The sequence below is a fragment of the Prinia subflava genome, chromosome 19 (assembly GCF_021018805.1).
Source record: "Prinia subflava isolate CZ2003 ecotype Zambia chromosome 19, Cam_Psub_1.2, whole genome shotgun sequence".
In the NCBI taxonomy this organism is placed as follows: domain Eukaryota; kingdom Metazoa; phylum Chordata; class Aves; order Passeriformes; family Cisticolidae; genus Prinia; species Prinia subflava.
The window spans coordinates 1,780,116-1,801,129 of NC_086265.1; the positions used below are offsets into that span (position 1 = coordinate 1,780,116).

The 21,014-nt window shown below is 50.1% G+C and overlaps 1 protein-coding gene across 11 annotated transcripts in view; it reads left to right on the top strand.

Annotated features, from left to right (window-relative positions):
• NCOR2 (nuclear receptor corepressor 2) overlaps nt 1-21,014 on the top strand; it is a 226,047-nt gene that overhangs the window by 71,451 nt on the left and 133,582 nt on the right. For all 11 annotated transcript variants that reach the window (XM_063416136.1, XM_063416131.1, XM_063416140.1 and 8 more), the window contains exons 3-4: nt 11,455-11,582; nt 20,595-20,775. In XM_063416136.1, coding sequence (XP_063272206.1) covers nt 11,455-11,582; nt 20,595-20,775 — 309 coding nt within the window. The remainder of the gene's footprint in view (nt 1-11,454; nt 11,583-20,594; nt 20,776-21,014) is intronic.

Genomic DNA, 21,014 nt, shown 5'->3' on the forward strand with positions numbered 1-21,014 from the left:
ACAGGGGAGCTCTTCTGGTTCCCAGGCAAACTGCTGAGAGCGAGCGTGCCTCCTGCCCTCTGTTAGCAGACCTGCCTCTTTATGCAGCTCTCCTGGGGAGCAAGAAGATAACTGAGCAGCTGAGCTTTCCATTTTATCCTTCTCCTGCTTTCCCTCCTCCTTAGTCTTGACCTATAATCTCTTCTCTTCTTGGATCAAGGCATAAGCTGGAGATGATTTTTCTTTTTTTGGCTCTGTCTTGTTGAATGTACCAGAACTCACAGAGGTTAATTCACCTGGATCCAGCCTCTCCTTTCTGTGCTGTCTCACTCATGCCTGTGTTTGCTCATCCCAGCTGGGTGAATGCTTTCAGTTAAAGCCCTTAACGGAAGAAACTCTCCTTAGTGGAACAGCTTTAGTCAGCTCAGGCTGCTTAAAGGAATCTTATTAGGTGCTGGAGAATGGCTCACACTTCCAAGAGTCTTTGGAGCTGCTTCTTGGTGGGTCACAGTGAGGTGGAAGGTGCCTGAAACTCAAGTCAGGGAGGAGACCTTGTCTGGGGGTTACATTTGACAGTGACAGCTACTGAACGGTCAAATTCAATCTGTGCTGGTTTTACTGTTCAACTTGAGAGCCTGGAGACCCGTGAAATGCCAGTGAAGGGCTGCAATTCCCTCATTTGCCCTCTTTGCCTGGCTTCTGCAGAGTGGCACAGGGAGCAGAGCCGGAGATTGGAGAGGCTTTGAAATAGAAACGTTAAGGAGGGCGCGGGACGAGCTCTTGGCTGCGTTTGCTGGCTCATCTACATCGCTCGGGGCCTGCGTGCTGCTGCACAAAGAAGCTTTTCATCCTGGCTATGAGACACGCTGACCTGGTTCGATTTATGGGAGCTTTGCTTCCATCAGTGTGAGCGTGTTTGTTTGGGAGCTGGAACATAACCAAGAGCGTTTGTCTCAAAAAGAAAATCCCAGTTCTCTTTTTATCAGAAACCCAAGCGGGAGGAGGATGCGACCAGGTGAGCACGATCTGCAGTTGTTGCAAGACTGTGGTTTTAAAGCAAACCAAAGGAACCTCAATCTGCAGTGTGGAGACTGAATTTTAAAGAGTGTGGATGGCTCCTGTTCTTGGGGTGCTGAGCCTTTCTCTCCTGCAAAATCCCAACTGCTTCCCCTTAGTGCTGCAGCAGCAGGATGAGCAGAGCAGGGCAGTTGTTGGCAGTGGGCTGGAGCTGGGGGTTTCTGCAGCCCGCAGAGAACACTGGTTTTATTCTGTTGTATTAACTTTGGAAGAAGTTGCTGGCATGCACTTCTAGAAGCTATTTTTACAGGCACATGTAATCACCCGAAGTAACGCGATACCTTTTGGGTGTCTGGATGTAGGAGAGGTCTGAGCTGAGACTTTTTTTGGATGGAAAGCCAGAAGGCTCCTCTGGGCAGAAGCCTGCCAGCCCCACACAAACCAGCACACCTTGCCTGTGCTGGGAGGGAAGGCAGAGCTTTTCTGGAAGCGTGTCCCTGCATGATCTGCCCCACCACTCTCAGCTGTTCACAAACACGTGTCTCCTGCTCGGCGGCGCCGTGAGCTGGAGCCTGGCCATGGCTCTGGGGCTGGAGCTGATCTCTGGTGGGATTGCTTGGGAGAGGAGAGCCCAGTTCCTTTGAAGTTGCTGCGCTGTTTAATATTAAAAGTCAGCGGTATTTGCTTGCATGTCTTGGCCAGGTCAGTTTTGTCATGGGGTGTGTTTGCACAGTGAGAGCTTGTTTGGAAGAAACCAAGAGAGGCCAAAACCAACCCGACACTAACATGTCTTGCATCTAATTAAATTTTGGTTCTGGTTTGTTGCGTTCCAAGACATCCTTTCCTGAGAACTGGGAATTCGTCAGCTCAGGGATCCTTATCCTGGTGCTGGAAACGCCCTGGGTCACCTCCTGGGCGCATGTGCAGGGCTGAGCACAGCAGGGCTGCAAATGCTATTATAATATAAATAAATAATCACAGCTCAACTGTGACGGTCGCACCCAGGGAAATGCGGCGCGGTAGGAATGCTGAGCTCAGAAATGAGCCGTGACATTATTTTAGGCTTGGAGACACTTTATGAAAAGTGATTTAAAGGATTGCAGCTGTTTGATTTCACAGATGAGGCAAGTGAGAGGGGATGTTGTGAAGGAGGCAGGAGGCAGTGGAAGCAGGCTGAGGGATTTTTCTTCTCCCATCACATAAAACCCAAGGGAATATCCAACAAAATGGGGGAAAAAAGTGTATTTCAAGTAAACAAACAGAAATATGCTTTGTGCATATGGGCACCTCCTCCCAGCACCGTGTTCCACAAGCTACTGCTGAGTGTGGAGCTGGCAGAGGAGATCCAGTACTGGTTGAGTGAGGATGTTTGTGGTCTGGTTTCACTCTTGGTTGCCAGTTTTGGGCACGGCTGTGAATCCGTGGGTCTGACCCAGACTGAGCTCTGTCCAATGGCTGATGCAGCAAACGGGCTCTCCCACAGGGTAAGCAGCACGTTCAGGTGTCTTCCTCATCTTCCTCCTCACTGGGAGATATCCCAACAGCTGTTGGGAAGGCTGGATGTGAAAATGGTGCAGAATTTTGTAATGACCATGGATTTAATTCTGTCTTAATAGACAATGACTTGCAAAGAGCTTTGACAAGTCAACATGCTTTTAACAGGAAGAAGGAAGCTTAGTGAAAAGGTTCTGGTTTGTTTGACTTTCTTGAGGTAAAACTAAAATCTCCAATGAGATCAGCATTTTCTTCTTAAGGGCACAGAGTGGTTCCTGGACAAAGTGCAGGGAAAACATTTCTGTTTTCCATATTCATTAGCTGTAATGTTGGGGTGCGCAGTTGACTTCTGTCATGTTCAGCTTGGAAACAGAGGAATTGTTTGAATGCTCCGTGACCTTTAGCTAAAGGTGAAAAAACACATTACTTACGCTCTTAACCTTCTAATGTGTCCAAAGTTCATGCTCTCTCAAAGGAAACTTTTACATGAAGGATATTCATTTTCAGGCAACCTGCAGATATTTGCTGTAAACAGATCAATTTTCCTATGTAGTGCACGTCCCCCTTTCTTTTTAAAACCTCTTCATGATCAATATTCCTTGGGAACAGAAGGGTTCCCCTCTTTTCCTCCTGTGTCAGTCCAGTTTCTTGCTGTGACCTCCTTACCAGCCCTCCTGCTCCTGTTAGTGCCCTGCCATTTCAGAGCAGGAATGGTGTGGCTTTGGATGGAGGCTGGGCTTTCCAGGAGGGTGGTATCAGGTGCTGGAAATTCTGGGGATGGGGGCACACAAGGTATCCTCAAGCAACAGGCTCTGTGACAAAAGAGCTTCTGCTTTTGGGGTGCTTTTATGTACTAGAGATACTACACAGGATTAGGGATTGGTAGGAGTGGGGTGTCTACACATTCATATGAAATTGGTGCTCCATCATCACTTGAATTCCCCTTTGTGAGCACTTTGCCCTCCCTACTAAGCAAGAGGCCATTTTTGCCTCCTTCCTGCTGTTTGCCCCCATTTCCTGCACACAGCTTCATCTGGGATGGAAAGGTGGCCTTGAGCCCTCTCAACTCTTCTGTCCCAGCTTTGAGACCACTGTGCTTTTCCCGTGCCACCTCTCCTGCCTGGGAGCAGCTCAGTAATTCCTTCATTAGGCTCCCCCTTTGCAAAACAGCCCTTGTGCAGGAGCGTCCCGGCCCCGTCGCTCGTTTGCTTTGGCCCATGATAAATAACTTCCTTGTCTGTGTGAACCAGAGACAAGAGGTTGGTGCAAACTTGCGTGTTGATTTGGTGTGCAAGCCAAAAGGTGGCCTGGGGGGAATGAGTGCCTTCCCTGCCCAGACTCCTCCTCCCAGCAGTTGGAGCAGGGCTGGTTAAATCCAGTGTCCTGCTGTGGAAGGTGCAGGCTCTGGAGATGGCAGCAGCTCGCTCCTCTCCGCGGTGACATGCTCGGGGTGGCACAGCAGCGCCAGGTAAGCCTGCACAGGCGCTGTGTACTGGGTGTCACTGCTGCTGTGTTGCTTTTCCTTGGAGGAGTTATTCACACTTCTGGGAGCAAAAGGCTGCTCTGTGTCAGTGGTCCAGGAACCGGCGGGATGGAAGAGTCTGTGGTGCAGCAACTCCGAGCACAAAGAACAACCTCTGCTGCCAGCTGAGCGAGGGGCGTCCTGAATTCTGCCTGCTGGGCTCCAGCTAGTGTTTTAAGGAATGGCCTGAAAATAAAAGACATACCCAGGAAATACTGGCTCTGATGAGGTCTGTCACGAGGGCTCGGCGCTATCTCTCTTGAGTACCTTTCCAGTGACAGATTGCATTAGCTCTGAGCAGCTCAGTGGTGGATTTCGGAAAATTGGCTTTCTGCTCTGGGACTGAGAGAACATGGAGGTGAAAGAACAGGACACCTAATTCCCTGCCCTGGGGTCTCCCTCCCATTGCTGGGAAGAAGTTGGCTTGCAGCAGTTTGTATTTAAATCTTGTTTTCCCTAGGATACAGCCTTTATCCAAAACACTTCTTTTACTTCAAGCTACAGTAAACTTCTGTGGTTGCTCCCTAATCTTCTTTTTGGACATGATTTGATGCAGAAGGTGATGCTTTGCTTTTGGTTGATCTCAAGATTGTAAATCCACAGGGGAAGAAAGAACTTTCACTGCTTCTGTGGTTTGGCAAAGCCACTGAAACCACTTTTGGAGCCTTTTCCTGTGCTTCAGGCCTGACTCTGATCCCACTGCCCCACCAGCCCCTGGAGGCACCTTCTGCAAGACTGGGGACTTTTGCTGGTTGTCATTGTCACAGCATTTATTCAAAATACTGAGCAAGTGAAGGATTTGCTGTGGAGGTGTAAGGAAGAGTAGGAGAGAGTAGGGGACAGGGAAAGCTGAAAGGTTGTACATGGACCTGCAGATAGATTGTGGGTGTTGTTTGGGAGCAGGTGTGGTAGGAGGTGGTGGTAGTGTGCTACAGAGGAGATGATGATGATGAGCTAAATGACCTGGTGCCTTTTAAGGTAGAAGGTTTGGGTTTGTTGTGTGAAGAGAGCTGCTCAGCCTGGCTGGGTGTTGATGGCTTCAGGAAGCGTGGGTGCTGGAGGAAGGGCAGACGGGTCATTCCCGACTCAAAGGCGCCTGGATGCGACTGGGACAAAAGTCTTGTGATGGAGAGAGGCTGAAAAGCAGCACTGTAGTGGATGTGCTGCTGCTCTGTGGGCACCTCTGGCTGCCGGGGAGGGGGCTGGCGGCTGGCACCAGTCAGATGACCGGGAAGCCACAACAGCTGAGAGCTGTCCTCACCGAGCCGTGACTTCTCCATGAATGGCACATTCAGACAGGCCAGCCAAGCACTGCTGGCAGCCCTGCTGTGCTGGAGAGGTGGGGAGAGGGCATCGAGGAGGGTGCAGTGCTGTGCAGCTGGGACAGACGCTGTCGGGGCTGGCAGCAGCCGTGGCCTCGGTGCAGGGATGGCAGCAGGAATCGGTGCCTTCCAACAAGGGGCCACGCGCAGCGTGGTCACCTCCTAAAACAAAAGGCCAAGTCAGCAGCTCCTGAGAGATGGATGGCAATGAGACTGTCTCAGAACAATAAGGGCATTTGTCTTTTCAGCACATGTTGCATCGCTGTAGGCAAGATAAAAATGCAGATATTCAGCCAGGTTTTTATTACTGACCTTATCTTCAAGAGGGGAGCTGATTGTGGAGGAGTTATTGTTTGGTTTATGTTGTTGATATTTTTTTCTTAAATCTGCAGTGAGCTCCTCACAGGGTTTTGGGGAGGAAGTTGGGCAGACAGCATTGTGCTTGTGGACAACCTGTTTGGATCAATAATCACATCCTTTGCACTTCAGAGGAGGTTTTTAGCAGCAGAGGATGGTTCCTCTGGGCTGGGGAGGCTGAGCGTGGTGGGTTGTGTGCCACACTGGTCCCCTCACAGCCTGAGCTGTGTCTGCACCTTACACACTGACAGCTCTGCTACCACCCTGGTTCCTTCCAAACCTTTCCCCTTCCTCTTACCTTGGAGAATTGGCTTTGGGAAAAATTATTTTCTTCAGGCGAATGCTAAAAAGTGCATTTCTCGGTCTGATGAGCAAATGCTGTGCTGCCAGTGCCAAGGGGTATCCAGGCACCAGAGAACTTTTCCTTTTATTGCTAAAATAGGTCACACTCACTGCTGGCAGAAAGAGATGTTAGGCAACTTCTTTTCCCAAAGTCGAGAGTGTGCAGAGCAGGGGTGGGCGACCATCCCTTGTCCCTGACAAAGCCACCAGGGTGGTGCTGCTTTGTCCACCCCACAAATTAATTGCTGGGTGATCTGAAGCCCTGGCATGTTCCAGGTTGGGATGTGCTGCTCCGTGCTGGCTGTGTGGTTCTGGGGGTGCAGGAAGATCAACAGCCCCCTGGAGGTGGGGTGGCTTTGCAGTCTGAAGCTGTGTGGTCACATCTTGGACACAGTGTTGGGCTGCTCTGGGCCATGTGGACATGCCAGAGCAGCAGCTGTAAAGTGTCCAGCTGTGGCTCTGTGTGCCACCAGTGCCATGGTCTGGGGGCACCAGCCCTGTGCTGTCACCCATCACTTCCCCTGTGGTTAACAGTTCCCAGAACGGCACGCGAGCTGCTCACGAGCAGCAGGGGCAGACCAGGCATTCTTTGTGAGATTAGATAAGGGACACTTCATGAGAAGTGAAATAAATAGAGATGTTTTGGCATTGTTTTTTCTCACTATTTGTGCCACGCCATTATTAATTGGTCTTATTGAACATTTCAGCAGAAACAGCACATTGTTAGCAAATAAAAATTATTTGCCATACAGCACTGGCTGAGCTTGTAACGAGCAGCCCTAATCCGCGGTGGAGGTGGCGAGGAGCTGGCGTTTGCTGCCCGAGGAGTGTGTGCAGTGGCCAGGCCTGTTTGTCTGCCTGCAGAAGGTGACGAGGGCAGTGTGGGGCAGTGGCTCGTCACTGTGTGAGCGCTCCTGTGCCAGGAGCTCCGCGGGTGCCGTGATTCGGGGCGGCTGCGGTGCCAGCGCCGCTCTCCGCCGGGGAGCCGGCTCAGCTGGCGGATGTGGTGGCTGACCCCGGGCTGCCTCTCCTCGGCGTCACGGCAAAACAAGCACCCGTGGCTTTTAGGCGAAGCTGCCTTACACCGAAACTCGGCGGGGAGCTCCCGGTTGCTTGCTCGGTTGAGGACGTGGTAAGGGACGAGGACGGATCTCACGCTTTGGGCTGCCCGGGCTGTGCTGCAGGCTCTCGTCTGGCTGTGCTCTGGGTCTCCATGGGTTTGCTCCACAGTTATTCTCCAAGGAAGACAGAAGCGATGGGTGCTTGAACTTGTTTTTCTGCTGGTGGGAGGAAAGAGGAGGAGCAGTTCACCTCTCTGTTGCAAGACCAGCTCCAGGCTTCCTTTCTGCAGGCCTCCTATCTCTGAGGTCTTCTCCTCAGAGGCTGATTCTTGGAGCTGTGGGGAGGCCATCTGGATGGAGCAGTCAGGAGATGTCTGTGTGGATGTGCTTGGTGCTGGGAGTGCAGGGTCAGAGGTGCTGTGGCGTGGCGTTGTTGGCACCGTGTGCTGCCTGGGGGTGCTTCCAGCTTCTCTCTCAGACCTCCCCTTCTTCCTGCTGGTTGGAGATCAGGCAGCCAGGACCCAGCAGCTGCAGGCAGGGGAAGGAGAAGTGAAGCACACCAGCAAGTGCACATGTCCAAAACAGAAAGCGAGAGAGGCAGAGCGGCTGCGTGGCTGCTGCAGTTGTTGGCTTAGTGTGGGGGTTACCCTGAGGTCGGGGACAGCACTGGAGAGTTTGCTGGAGACTTTATGGTAGGTAAGGCAGCAGGCTGGAAGCTTAAAAATAATTTGAAAAGGTGGGGGTGGTGAGGAAGCTTCTTCCTTTTCCATTCCGTTGGGCTTTCTCTGTGTGCTGCCAAGAACTTTTCTGTAATACTGTGTTCAGGGGTGTGGCTTTAAACAGTTTGATTAGAAAATCTAAATGAGCCCAGTAGGCTCAGGTTATTTGGGGTAGAAGGATTTACCAGGAGGGGGATGGAAACAGTGTAGTGTTCTTGGCACTCCCAAATCAAGGGTTAACACAGAAGCTTTGAGACTCAGGATGCTTTTCCTGGTTCTCCCTCCCAGCACCTCACAGGAGCAGCAGGGACATGTCCAACTTTCCTGGTGGGCAGCAAAGGATGCTTTCCATCCCTTAAGCTGGGCCTAAGTACCTCCTCAGTCTGCTGCATGATGTGTGTTTTAATGAGATCACTTTTGGGTCTTTAGCATTGCATTTATCTAAAGATTTGCCTGGTGCTGCCCTTCTCTACTGGTGTGGCTTACCGGGGGTGCTGTGGCACTCTGTCTGTCTGGCCTTGGCAATGCTGCTGGTGTTGGCCTCCTCCTCCCAAATCTGATTTGCCAGAGCCCTTGACTATCCATGGTCTTTCTGCTACCTTGATTTGTCATGACATTTACTGAATTGATGAAATCTGCAAAGTTTCCCAAAGTACATCCATGTGGGAGCACCTGAACCACAAGGAACAACGGGAAAGTTGATGCAAAAGGAAGAAAGTCCTCACTGGAGGCACTTGGAGATTTGAAAGGTCTGGAGAGGGTGCTCTGGCAAATCAGCAGATTTGTGGGGTGGGAGGAAGGTTTGCAGAGGGCAGGGAGAGGAGGAGCAAAAAAATACAATTGAGCAAAACCCAGCAAAACAATTGAGAGGAAAAGGAGCAACATGTAGTTTTGGGCTGCAGGGTTCTTTAGTTGTTTTATTTCAGGTCTCTTGGAGTTGCCCATGAGCAGGTGCTAGAAATTTGAGGTCAAGGTGAGGGCTAAATCACATTTGTGTGATTCAGTGGTGGGGAATTCAGGTGGCACCCACTGGGTGCTGCTCTTCTGTCTGTGTGGAAGGTGCAGTGATGGTGGCAGCAAGGTGTCTTTAAAACTCTACTAGAGAAAACTGAAGCCCCTTCGGAGTCATAAATTTAGATTGGAGAATGCCCATAGAACCATCAAGTCCAACATTAGCCCAGCCCTGCCAAGTCCACCAGGCAGTTTGATGGCAGCTCATAAACCTTTTTGGTGTTTGCATTTGAAAAACACTGTCCCAGCTCATGGTGCAGTTTACTGGAGTAACTTTCTGAGCAATTAATCCACCTACGTCCTGCCAGGGCTTCCATGGTGCCTCTTAACAGTTCATCACAGGGCACAGAAATTTGTCAATTTTAATCCTCCTCACTAATTTTTAGGTTTTGTTTTCTCCTTGTAAAACCCAGCACGGATGTAAGAAAGGCAGAGCGGGTCAGAGTCACTTCAGGCCATGCCAGCAGGTTCTGAGCTCCACCAGCCTTTTTCTGATGGGGTTAGAGGAGACAAAAGCTCAGCTGAGTGTGGGCAGGGGGCAAAGGAAAAACAGATGGTTCTTGGGACATGCAAGAGCCTTTTTTTTTTCTCAAGGGCACAGCCTTTGAGCCTCCCAGACGGGTAATTCTTGTTTATACGCCCACAGAAAGTGACGGTCCTGGTTTTGGGCCTATTGGTGTGTCTTCCCAGACACGACGTGTTTGTTTTGTAGGTGGATGTCAGGAGCTGCATCACTCTTCTATTTAAATATTTATTTTTAATTTAAAACCAGGACAAGTGTGAACGTGGGGAAGCTTGTTCGTAGGCAGGGATTCTGCTTTGGCTGGAGGAGCTGATGGGCTCCCTCACTTCAGGTGTCTGTGTTTGCCCCATCTGTGGCTGGAGTGAGGGCATGTCCTGTCCTGCAGAGCTCCCCTGGCATCCTGCATGGATGGGATGAACTCTAGAGCTGAAGGAAAAGCGGCGTCATGGGGCTGCATCCTCCCCAAACACCTGGATTTAAGCAGAACAGCCCTGTGAAGATGAGCAGGCACTGTCTGAGTCATGCCCTTGGTAATGTGGCAAGAACCTGTCTGCAGACACCCTTTGTACCACAGGGATGGCCAGGCTGCAGCTGGGGCTGGCACAGCTCTCTTGTTCCTGCTCAGAACACAGAAGAGGAGCAGCACCACACTGTTGCCTGATAGGGGGAGAAATAAACTTGATTCTAAAAACTGGTACAGCTTTCTAGGCACAAGAAGAACACCACAATTCCCCTTCCTTTTCCCTTTGACGTTTAGCCTTTTCATCTTTTGTGCAAGGGAGATTGAATGTGAGGTAGGGGATCTGCTTTTCTTGGCTCCTCCAGGCTGAATGTTTATAATCTCTGATTTTCTTCCTGACTTTCCAGAAAAGCTCTCATTTTACTGTCTGATGGTCAAACGTGTTGGGCTTTGATACTCCCTTCCACTCCACAGCTTGCTGCAGGACAGCATGACATCTACTTCTAGGGTGCTCTTTTCACTTCCAGCTTGAGAGAGGTGATCTCCAGGCTCAGGTTTTTGCTATTTAAGCTCCCAAACCCTTTCTTTGCCTGCCATAGACCCCGCTGGGGCAATTCCCCAGCTTCCCTAGGGCTGGAGCATGTTGATCTCCACTACATCAGATCAAATAATTCCTGTTGCAGCTGTTGGGGCTGAGGCCCTCCTGCCCACATCAGCTGCATGCATGTGGTGTCTTATTTATTGATTTTTTTTTTTCTGTAGACTCTGAAATTCCTTTTTTTTTTCTTTTTGAGGAAGTTAAAGCTTTCTTGTTCCAGTTGAGAACTGTTCAAATATAGATTCCCAGGTGGAATTGGTTCTTCTAAGGTAAATGTGTGTCAGTGTTACCAGGGTAATTCTGTGATAGGGTTTTCTATGCCATTGCTGAAGGTCTTAGTTAATTAGATGATTAGTCTGCTGGTCAAGTATCTATCTGCAAATAAAAAATAGCGGTTGAATGTAGCTGCCTAAAATACTGCTGCTGGAATCAGTCTGTGGCACAGAGCAGGAGGGCTTCTTATTTAATTAAAATCAGGAACATACTGTACTGTACTCTCCAAGGGTCAAGGAACAAAAGGGACGTACACATAATAAGTAGCAAACTGTCCTTTCAAACCCCCTGAGCTCAGCCCAGGAGAGCTGTGTTTAAAGGAACATTTTCAACATAACAGTTGTGATTTTTCTTCTGTCCTTTCCCCCCCTCTTTTTTCCTTTCTCCATGCTGCTATGTGGACCGAAGCCGAAAGTATCCTGTGACTTAATTTTGTTCTTACTCTTGGATTCACCATTGCCATCAGGACTGCTTGGATGCCAAAAATCCCTGTGTGGGTGCTCAGTGGGCAAGGTTGGGCTTGCTGGGGTCCTTTCCCTGAGCCAGCCCTGCCTGCAGCCCCAGGAGAAGGCTGGACTGAACAAGGGGCTGAGCCACCATTCCAGTACAGCGTGGCACTGGGAGTTACTGGGAATCCTTTCGGGGAGGGCAAAGCACTGAGCTTCGTGGCCCAATGCTTCAAAGGAGCAACATCTACATGGGGTTTTTTGAGTTGTTCTGTGCTTGCTTGCGAGATGCCCCCAGCCTGACGAGCTGTGCTGTGTTTGCCCCTGCAGGACGTGGCGCTGTTGGAGTACCAGCACCATTCCAGGGATTTTGCTTCCCACCTCCCGCCGGGGTCGATCATGCAGCCGCAGCGGCGGAGGCCGTCCCTGCTCTCCGAGTTCCAGCCGGGCAATGAAAGGTACTGGCTCCCTGTCTGGGAGCAGGAGGGTTGGCAGGGGAGGGACACGGGCACTGGGATGCTGTTCCTGGGTGCTGACCGTGCTCAGGCTCAGCAGCAGCTCAGATTCCTTCTGCTAATCCAGTGGCACCTTTGCCTTCTGGTTTCTTACCTTTGACTGTCGTGCGTTTTAAAGAAGTCTTGAAAACAATAAACAACAACAACAAAAAACCACCCCCTCACTTCTGTGAGGCTTCCCGTTGCTGTGACTGGTTGTGTTGGCTCCTTCAGCATAGGAAATGAAGCCGTGTGTGGCTCGGGTTTGGTCTGTGGCTCCCGAGGCTGCAGGGAGGAGTGAGAAGAGCTCATTTCCTCCCCCATCTCCGCTTCCTCTGCTGCTGCTCTTCCTCCCTGCTTTCATTGTTTTTGTTTCTCTTTCTGCAGTCCCCTCATAACTTTCTCTGAGCTGCCTTTTTCCTATCTGCTCCCTTGGTGCCTCTCCCTGTGTCCCTGTTTCCTGTTGTAGCCTCGTGGGAGGCTGGCAGAGTTTTTAGGTGCAAGTCAGGCAAGTGCTGTGGCTGGGAATGCTGTACATGCTTCAACCACAGGGGCTGATTTGTTTGAAGGACATCACTCTCACTCTCTGTTTCAGTGCAAAACTCTGCTCTCTCTCACGGTTTCTCTTCTGCATTTGATGTTCAGTGGTTTGGGGAAAAAACAGGCCTGGAAGTGAAATAACAGCTTTGCTACAGTAGATATACACAGAACAATTCTTCTAATGCTTGTTCCTCAGGCTAAGAACAAAACCAGTGCAGAGTCAGAGATGAATCTGCTTCTCTAAAATCATCATTGGCAGGGGAGAGGAGTAAGAACTCAGGGTGCTGGATGCATAATAAATACAGACAAGATCCTCTTTTGCCGATAGGTTGGGTTCAGCTTGGTGCTCAGCAGAAACAAACCCGTGAGAATTTGGAGGCAAAAAGCAGCTTCCAAAGTTCATTTTGCATTTTTGCCCTTCTGGGTTATGCCTGTGGCACCTGCACGTACAAAGGGTCGTGCCACTTTTGATAACCCATAATTTATTGCAGCACGTTGTGCTGCTTTGGCTCGCTTTGATTTCTCAGTGCTTTGATTTCTTAGCACAGAGTAACACGGTTAAGTTGGAATTGGGTCAGATTTAGCTAAATTTGGGGGAGATGGGTAAAGAGGACCCAGAACATGCTCCTGCCTGATTTTGTTTTTCACACTACTGATGGTTTGCAAAATGGAGAAGCAGTTCTGCTCTCCAGTAATTTGCTCTCTAAAAAAAAATGTATCTTGGTTTTTCTGTATCACTAAAAAAAAGCCCAACTGCAGATCTTGGTGTCTGCTGTTCCACATGCCTGATCTGGTGTGGTCACCCAGGCATCTGCCTTTGGCTTACAAATGTTTCAAAGTCCCCAAACTTATTTCTGTTGAGAATCCCATGAATGGGATTCTGGGTAAATGGTAATCAAAGTTGTCCCAATGTGTTACACATCCACATGCTTACCGTGGTACCTCATTTTCAATCTGAATGGTGATGTTTTGGCGTGCTATAAAAAGAAATCTATTTAATAACTTACGTTTCATCCCTTTCCCCCTTAACATCCGAAAAATAGTACTTTTGCAAAAATTGTACTATGTAGTAAAGCTAAAAATACTGCTTCAGTTCAGTTGACATCCTGTGCCAGAATGCTAGGACACAGACTCAGTGAAAATTTTGGAGGGCATCTGGGGATGCAGAAAGAAGGGGGGAGAGGGGATCTTTGAAGAAATTGTAAAGAAATTTTCAATCCAATGTCATTAGTTATTGCGATGATTCAGATTGGGTACCATTGGGGTTGGGGAAGTGTTAGTCTGTTTTTCAAAGCCAGCTGCCATTTCTCTACATCTTTAAGCTCTGCATTTAAAAATCCATTCTCTGGGGGCTTTGCTGCTTCACCCTTGTGGTCTGAGGAGCTGCTGTGACAGGTCCTGCTGTGTTTTAAGAGGAGCCCTTTGGGTGGTGGTCGCTCACCTGAGGGTCCCAGAGTCACGACCCCAGAGCTCCTGGAGCAGGTTGGGTTGGTCACTGGTGCCCTCCCCAAAGAATAGCTGTGGCTTTTCCTGTGGCTTTTCCTGCTGCAGAGCAGAGCCTGGATGAGGGAGGGTGGCGATGGCAGCCGTGGCTGCAGCTGAGTCCCCTTGGCAGGCTCAGCACTTTGGCTTTGTTCCTGGGCTGGGATTGATGGTTTCGAGCAGAGGCAGCTGGCTCTCGGCATGAGGGGCTGGGAGGAGGGAGACTGAGGCAAACAACATCCACAACACAGCCCAGGGGTGAGCGGAGGGAAGCACAGGGGTGTGCTGGGTCTGAAAGGAAGATCCTTGCTGTGGTTCCCTGCATGACAGCCCAGCTGGCACTCAGTGATGGTGGGCATGTGACAATCCTCCCCTCAAAGCAAGTGTCAGCAGAGGGGAACCCTTCCAAGCCCCGTTGCTTCGGGAGGTCAGAGGAAGCAGCCTGTCTGCTCTTGGTTGTGGTGGCTGATGCGCTTCGAGGATCCCTCTGCTCCTCAAGGACATCAGCTTGCAAGCCTGGTGCGAGTGGGACGTGGCAGGGTGACAGCGCTGGAGATGGAGCCCTGTGTGCATTCCCAGGGACATCCCTGCCCTGCCGTCACCGTGCCTGGCACTCACCCAGGGCACTGCCCACAGCTGGAGAGTGGTGCAGCCCTGTGCCACTGGGTCCCAGTTCCTCTAATCCCTGCTGAGTGAGTGGCTGCTTTTTGCCCTCCTGTCCTGGAAACTGCAGGGATTCACTTGGTGTGCTGGTTTTTGGGAGTTACCCCCTATTTTGGCTCTAATTTCATTTTGGACAGATCTGTGAAGTTTCTGCAGGCTGTCTTTGCATGTGGTATTGGAGGCTTGACCCTGGGGATGCTCAAAAATCCCACAGAAATCATTTGGGCTTGCTTGGATGATCTCCCTACAGCTGTGCATGTTTTCAGTCTCTCCTGGCTGCAGTTTTGCTGTAGCCACCAGGATGGTGGTTAGTTGTGATTCAGTGGAAAGGGAACAAAAGGTGAAGCCTTTCACCATGGGCACAACGTGTTGAGGATGACTCAAGTGTTGTTGGCAAAGAGGTGTCAAGTGGTAACTTGCTGGAAGGAATGGAATGCTGAGGTGGTCCCGCATTTTGGAGCTTCCTGAGCAAGAAGCTCGTTGGGAAGTTACAGACTGCCCTTCTCCACATACGTCAGAATCAAGAGCTGTCATCACCCCTCGGTGGCTGGGCAAAGAATTGAACTCCCTGTGCAGCAATTCTGGCTGGAAGAAGGAAGGAAAACCTGAACCGCTCTGAATCTCTTGCTGTAGGGAAAATTGGCTCTGCCTGTCCTTGCAGGGATGTGCTGCTTTCCGTGATGGCTTTTTTGGTAGCAGGCTTTTTCTTGGAAGGATCTTCTCAGACTTCCCCTTAGCTTGTTCAGTTGGCTGTGCCAACTGGTCTGCAGGAGTGAAGAGAAGTATTTCAGGATCTGCTGTTGGTACAAGTCGTACCATGAATACTTGCAGTGGAATGTCCTGGCAAGGTGACAAGGATTAGGGCTTTTTTCCCTCTTCTATATATATTTTGGTCCCCAAAAGAAGTGTGAAAAACTAGGTTGAGTGTTAAATGGCAGGTGCCAGAGGGTGAGGGATCTGAAAAATCAAGGAACTGGATTTTTCTAACTTTTCATATGTGTTAGGATTTTAGAGCAAGGTTCCATATTAATGCAAGAATGCTGGGGCGGATACATCTCTCTGCTTCACTGGCAGAAAATGTGGTTGTAAATAAATGGTATGTGTGTTAACACAGTATATCCCACCTTTATCCAGAATAAGATGAGTCACTATTTTCATAGATTACTTTCCCAGTTCAGGAGACCACGCTCCTCTTTGGGAGCCGTTCTGCTTAGCAGGCACAAGGAGTCTGAAGAGTTTTGCCCTGTGTCGATGTGCAGGGTGACATTTGGGGTGCATTAAGCAGCTGCTGTGTTTCTGCAGCCATCTGAGATATCCATGTGCAGTGTGGCACATGGGGAGCAGGCCAGGTCACCGTGCCTCTTGTTGGGATCAATCCTGCTGTCCTGGGGAGCTGGGGCACCGTGTGTGGTGCTGGGAATCACACACAGCTCTCAGTCTTCATCTGTGCTGGGCCAAACGGCACCAGCTGCTCCCAGGGCTACAGCACGACCAATTTGGTTTTATTTATGGTTTTTAATTAAGTTTCTGTTTTTGAAGGTGATCCTTTTCTCAGGAGTGAGCGGCGCTGCGGCTGAAATCCCCACAGCCATAGATCTGTGTCTCTCACGCTGGAAATGATGTACCAGGAGCTGCAGTTTTTTCCTCCCCGTAATTGAACACAGGAAAACAACGTCTGGAGAGGGCAGGTGCTGGTGTGTAGGCACTTGGGGACAAGCCTGACCTTGGAGCTCGGGTGTGGGCTGCCTGGCATGCCCGTGGATGGATGTGGAGGATGGCCAAGGGCACGGGATGTCTCAGGAACCATTGGCTCAGGAGTGTTCCAGCCACTCAGGACTGCTAAGAGGGCTTTACTGCAGTTTTGGATGCCTGGAGAAAGTATGGGAGGGAGCTTCTGGAGAGAGACAAATATTCCTTTTCTTGCCCTTGAGTGAGGCAGTGCCATTGTGTTAAAGCTTCTGCTGGTCCTGTCCATGAATAATTCAGGCTCTGTGTATGGGGATCTTCAATATGCAAGTTTAGAATAAAGTATCTGCTCGTATCTCAGTTGTAGCTTGGAAGAAGGTGGCTGAGGGGTTGTGCAGAGACACTGCTCCCTGCCCTTGTGTGGGAATGCACAGCCCCAGCATCCCAAGGATGCACCTGGGTGCTTGCTCAGAGCTCCTGAGCACCTGGGAGTCCTTCAGCTGGGCCACATGGTGAGCTGAGCATCCTGCCCGAGGCTGTCCCACACCTTTGGCTTGAGAAGACTCAGTCCTGCTGCTGGCAGACTTTGCTGAGGGCGTGGGAGCAGCTCCATCTTCCCGCCCAGACATGCAGCTCTTCCCATCAAGTCACAATGGTTTATCTCCCTCTCCACCTACACGACAAAGGGAATATATCAGCTGGTCCTGGACATGTTTTGGTAGGTGCCTGGTGGCAGGTTTGCTCCTACAAAGCCTCCACTTCCTCTCTTTAACAGGTCCCAATTTGCCCAGTCTCACACTCTGGCTCTCATTAGCTGTATAGAGGTTGTTGAAACTTCTGACAAATCTTAGCGTTGGCTATAAATAATTCACTTCAACACCAGTGGTTTTCTATATTACTGTCTCTCAAAAGCATTTTATTGTCTGTCTGTACCTGTGGGGGTTGGATACTCTTTCTAGAACTTATTTTTGGAGACAATTTCCCACCGAACCATCTTAGCTGGAGGAAATAAACAGCCTCAGCAAGGCAGTCATTTATCTTGGTTTTGGTTCCAGGAGACACTGAGAATCAGTTTTCCAGCCTGGTTGTGTTGTTTGGCCTCATGGTGTAGGGAACAGTTATTTGCAGATGTGTGCTCTTGCTGGGAAGTTGGTGGGAGCTGGCTCGGAATCGCTGCCAGCGTTTTCAGCCCTCCATGCAGGAGGCTGCAGAAAGTCAAGCTGGGTTTGCTGGATGTTGCAGAGTAGCCATCATCCCTCCTGCAGCCACCTTCTGTTCTGCTGAGGGAGGAATGGGATGGTCTGAAGAGCAGGGAGGGTTGTGCTGCTCTCAGGAGCCAGTGGGTTATTGGGGAGGGAGAGCCTTTGGCCTCCTGAAAAGTTTGTCCTTGCCCATTTGCCAGTGATTCGGCTTCAGGAAAGTACAACTAACATCCCTCATGGTAAAATGTCATCACGACTGCTCTTACAAGTCCCAGCCAAGGGCAGCTCAGGATATCTCATTTGATCCTCTTTCCTCACCTCACAGTTTAATTACTGGACTCAATGATTTTAGAGGCCTTTTCCAATCTTAAGGATTCTTTGATTCCTTGATACCCAGCTACCAGACAACCCGTGTTCTCAGCCCATCTTGTACACTTGCTGAGACAAGCTGCAGGCACCCCACACTGCTGTAGGATTTCATCTGCTCATGCCTTCCCTACACCCTCTGTCAGTCTGCTGAGGAGTCTCCCCGGTGAATGAGTAACGCAGCCCTGCAGCTGGGAGGGCGCGATTCGTTTGTCGGATTAAATAAACCAAAGTAATAAACCAAAGGTCTCATCTTGGGTTATCTCAGTCGTCTGGACCTGGACCTGCCCCGAGCAGAGCTCTGTGGGGGTGGTTGGAAGTTGGGCAAGCCCTGGGCACCCAGCCTTGTGTGTCAGCACATCTCAGGCTGCCCTGCTCCTCTGAAGTATCCAGTGTTTGTGGTGAAGGACTCAGGTGAAGACTAACCTGCCCCATTTCATAATTAATGCTGGCATTTGCTTTGGTTCATTTAATTATGCACAACTCACACGCAATTAAAAACTCTCTTTCCCTTCAGCAAAGTAGGAATCTCTGGAATAAACCAGATGGGTGGGAACTATTTGGAAAATGCAGCAAACCCCAGACTCGGTGTAATGGGAGGGTTTTTCAGGCAGAGTCATTTTTGCACTGACAGCAGCATTCTCACTGTCTAAAAGTCTGTTGTAAAGAGCTTGCTGCAGGTGTGGATGTGAGGAGTGAAAGGTGTGAAGGCTTCAAGCAAAAACATTTGTGTTTGCAGCCAGGACAGGCTGAGCGGGTTGTGTTGGGCAAAGGAATCTCGGGAGCGGCTGGAAATTCCAGTGGATAAAGTTAATAGCCGTTCCAGTGGATGTGGAAATGGAAATAAAATAGCACCTTATAACATTGCAGCTGCTTTCCCTGGCGTGGCCCCTGCCTCGCTGTGAGTAACTGCCTTTGTAAAGCTCAGTGGTGCTCTTATCTTCACAATCCATGGGGTTTTTTTCTGAGTGGAGCAGTTGTGTCGAGTTCCTGACAACTGCAGAGGTCTTGGAGCCATCCGTTGTCAATTAGCATCTTCTTGGTAATACAGCCTTCAAAAGGGGAGGAGAAATGAAAATAAATCTGATTTTTAATTGCCTCAGTAGAGCAGGACCTTGGGTGTTGGAATATTTTAGCACCTGCCCAGCTCAACAGTTGCTTATTGTTCCTGGGTTTTACGGCAGAGCCTGAAATGCCAGCGTGCAGCTGTGGGCAGGCAGGGATTGCGTGAAGGGCTGGGACCAGGCAGCAGGGGAAACCTGAGAGGTGCCAGGAGAGATTTCTGGGCTTGCTGAGAAAAGTTGAGGATCATTCAGCACGGAAATGTTTGCAGGTGAAGCGAGCTGTGCTTCAGTGCCAGATTTCGGGTCTGTTCAGCTCTGGAGGGTTTGCTGTGCGAGCTGTACATTCTGTCTGGGATGTTGGAGCACCAAAGGCAGTGCTGGAGCTTTGCCATTCTCCTGCCCCTTTTTGCTGGGGAGGAGGAAGAGGATGAGCCAGATTCTGTTTCTGTGTGTCAGCAGCAAAGCTGCTGCCCAATCCCAATGCCAAACCCCCAGCACCAGAGCTTGGCATGCGTGTGCTTTGTGCCTGCTGTTGATGGTTAATTAAAAAATAACCCCCCCAATTTTATTTTGATTCCCTGGGGCTGGGCTAAGGTGGCCACGCTGCTGCGGGGGAGGGCACAGGACAGTGCTCAGGGTGGCAGCCCTAAAAGGGTGGATTTCTACAAGATCCTCTCCCTGGATGTGATCCAGAGCCATTACAGCTGCTGGCTTCAGGGCACTCTGGATCCTTCCCTTTTTGCCATCTTTTCTGAGATTTTTAATGTCAGCAGTTGCAGTTTGTGGATGGGGGGCTGACAATTCAGAAGACCCCCTTGTCTTCTGTGCTTGCTCCTTCTCCCTCCCCTTCAATCAGCTCCAAGGGCTGTGATGTTTGTTAGTGTTTAGTAACTGGGGAGGACACTTTACCACCAGCTCAGGAGAATTGCAACAATCTTGTTTAAGGGGAAAAGGAAAAAAAAAACCAAAAAACCATGCTTTTTCACAAGCTTGGAATCTCCTGTGCTTCGTTTTATTTTTTTAAGAGACACTTCTGCCCGAAGTGTTAAAAACACACCCTTGGAGCTGCTGCAGCAAAGCTCATCCTAGGGCATCGTAAAAGGTTTAATGTATTTTTGTAGGATCCCTTTACAATTCCCACAAGAGAAGCCTGCTGAGGAAAGCAGAAGTACAAAAAAAAGTTCAACATTTGTTTAAAAAAATAAAAACCAAGCCCACTCTCCAGGTATTACCAACTGCATTCCATTTAACAGGTAAAAGATGTTTGAGCTCGATGTGACTCGTTGGTGCAGTTGCTATCACTGGATAATGTGCCTTTACAGCCTGCCAGCTCTGTGTCAGAGATGTGCAACTGCATGTGCCTGGTTTCTTTCCTCCCCCATCCTGGAAAAATAAATCCCTACTGTCTAGCCATGGAGGAGTAGGCATTTTTCCCCACCATAGAATCCTTACTATTCCTATAGAAGACACTAAATATAAACCCTGGGACAGGTACCTTTGGCTAAATAAGCCAAACATGGCAGAAGGGAGCTCTGCCTGGTCTTGGAAGCAGTGGAGGATTTATGGGGTGGATTTGAGGATTTTCCAAGCTTTGCCTTTTTCTGACCAGTCCAACCCACGTGTCATGAGAAGGCTCAGACATGCAACACTTTCTCCTGGTGTAGGGACAGGCACATTGGTGGGACAGGAGATGACAGCAGGGCTTTGCAGGTGACACAGCAGTGGTGCTGAGGAGGGGGACAGCAGGGTGGCCCTTGGGCTTGGAGCTTGGTGGTGGTCCTGCTGCAGGACATGCACCATGCCCAGCAGCCCAGCCTTTGGGTCTGCAGAGATGTTTGAGTGCAGGAGCACCTGGCTGCACTTGGATCCTTCTGGAAAATTGAGCCCTGTCCTCCTCCAGTGGTTTGCAGTTGTGGAGCAGGGGACAGCAGAGGTGGTTCCTTTTCTAAAGGCTCCTTTCCCTTTGTCCCCAGATCTCAGGAGCTGCACCTGAGAGCCGAGGGCCATTCCTATCTCTCTGACCTGACCAAGCCGTCGGACTTGGAGTTCATTGAAACCAAGAGGCCGCGCCTGGAGCTGCTGCAGGAGCCCCTGCTGAGGCACTCGCCTCTCCTGAGCCAGAGCCAGCAGGGAGGCACAGAGGACCTCTCCAAGGTAAGGGCAGTGCTGAGGGTTGTGCTGCCAGCTGGGTGGGGCTCTGTGTTTTGGGCTGGTGCAGAGCTGCCTTTGAGGCTCTGAGCCGCTGCTGAATTCAGTGGGAATTGTGGTTCCCACTGCTTGGAGGTACTGGATGGTTTTCCCTGAGGTGGGGTGACCATTTTGGGGGAACAGAAGCATATCAGCTCTCCCCATAACTGTTACAGTCATGGGCTTTTTTTTAGATGCAGCAGAAC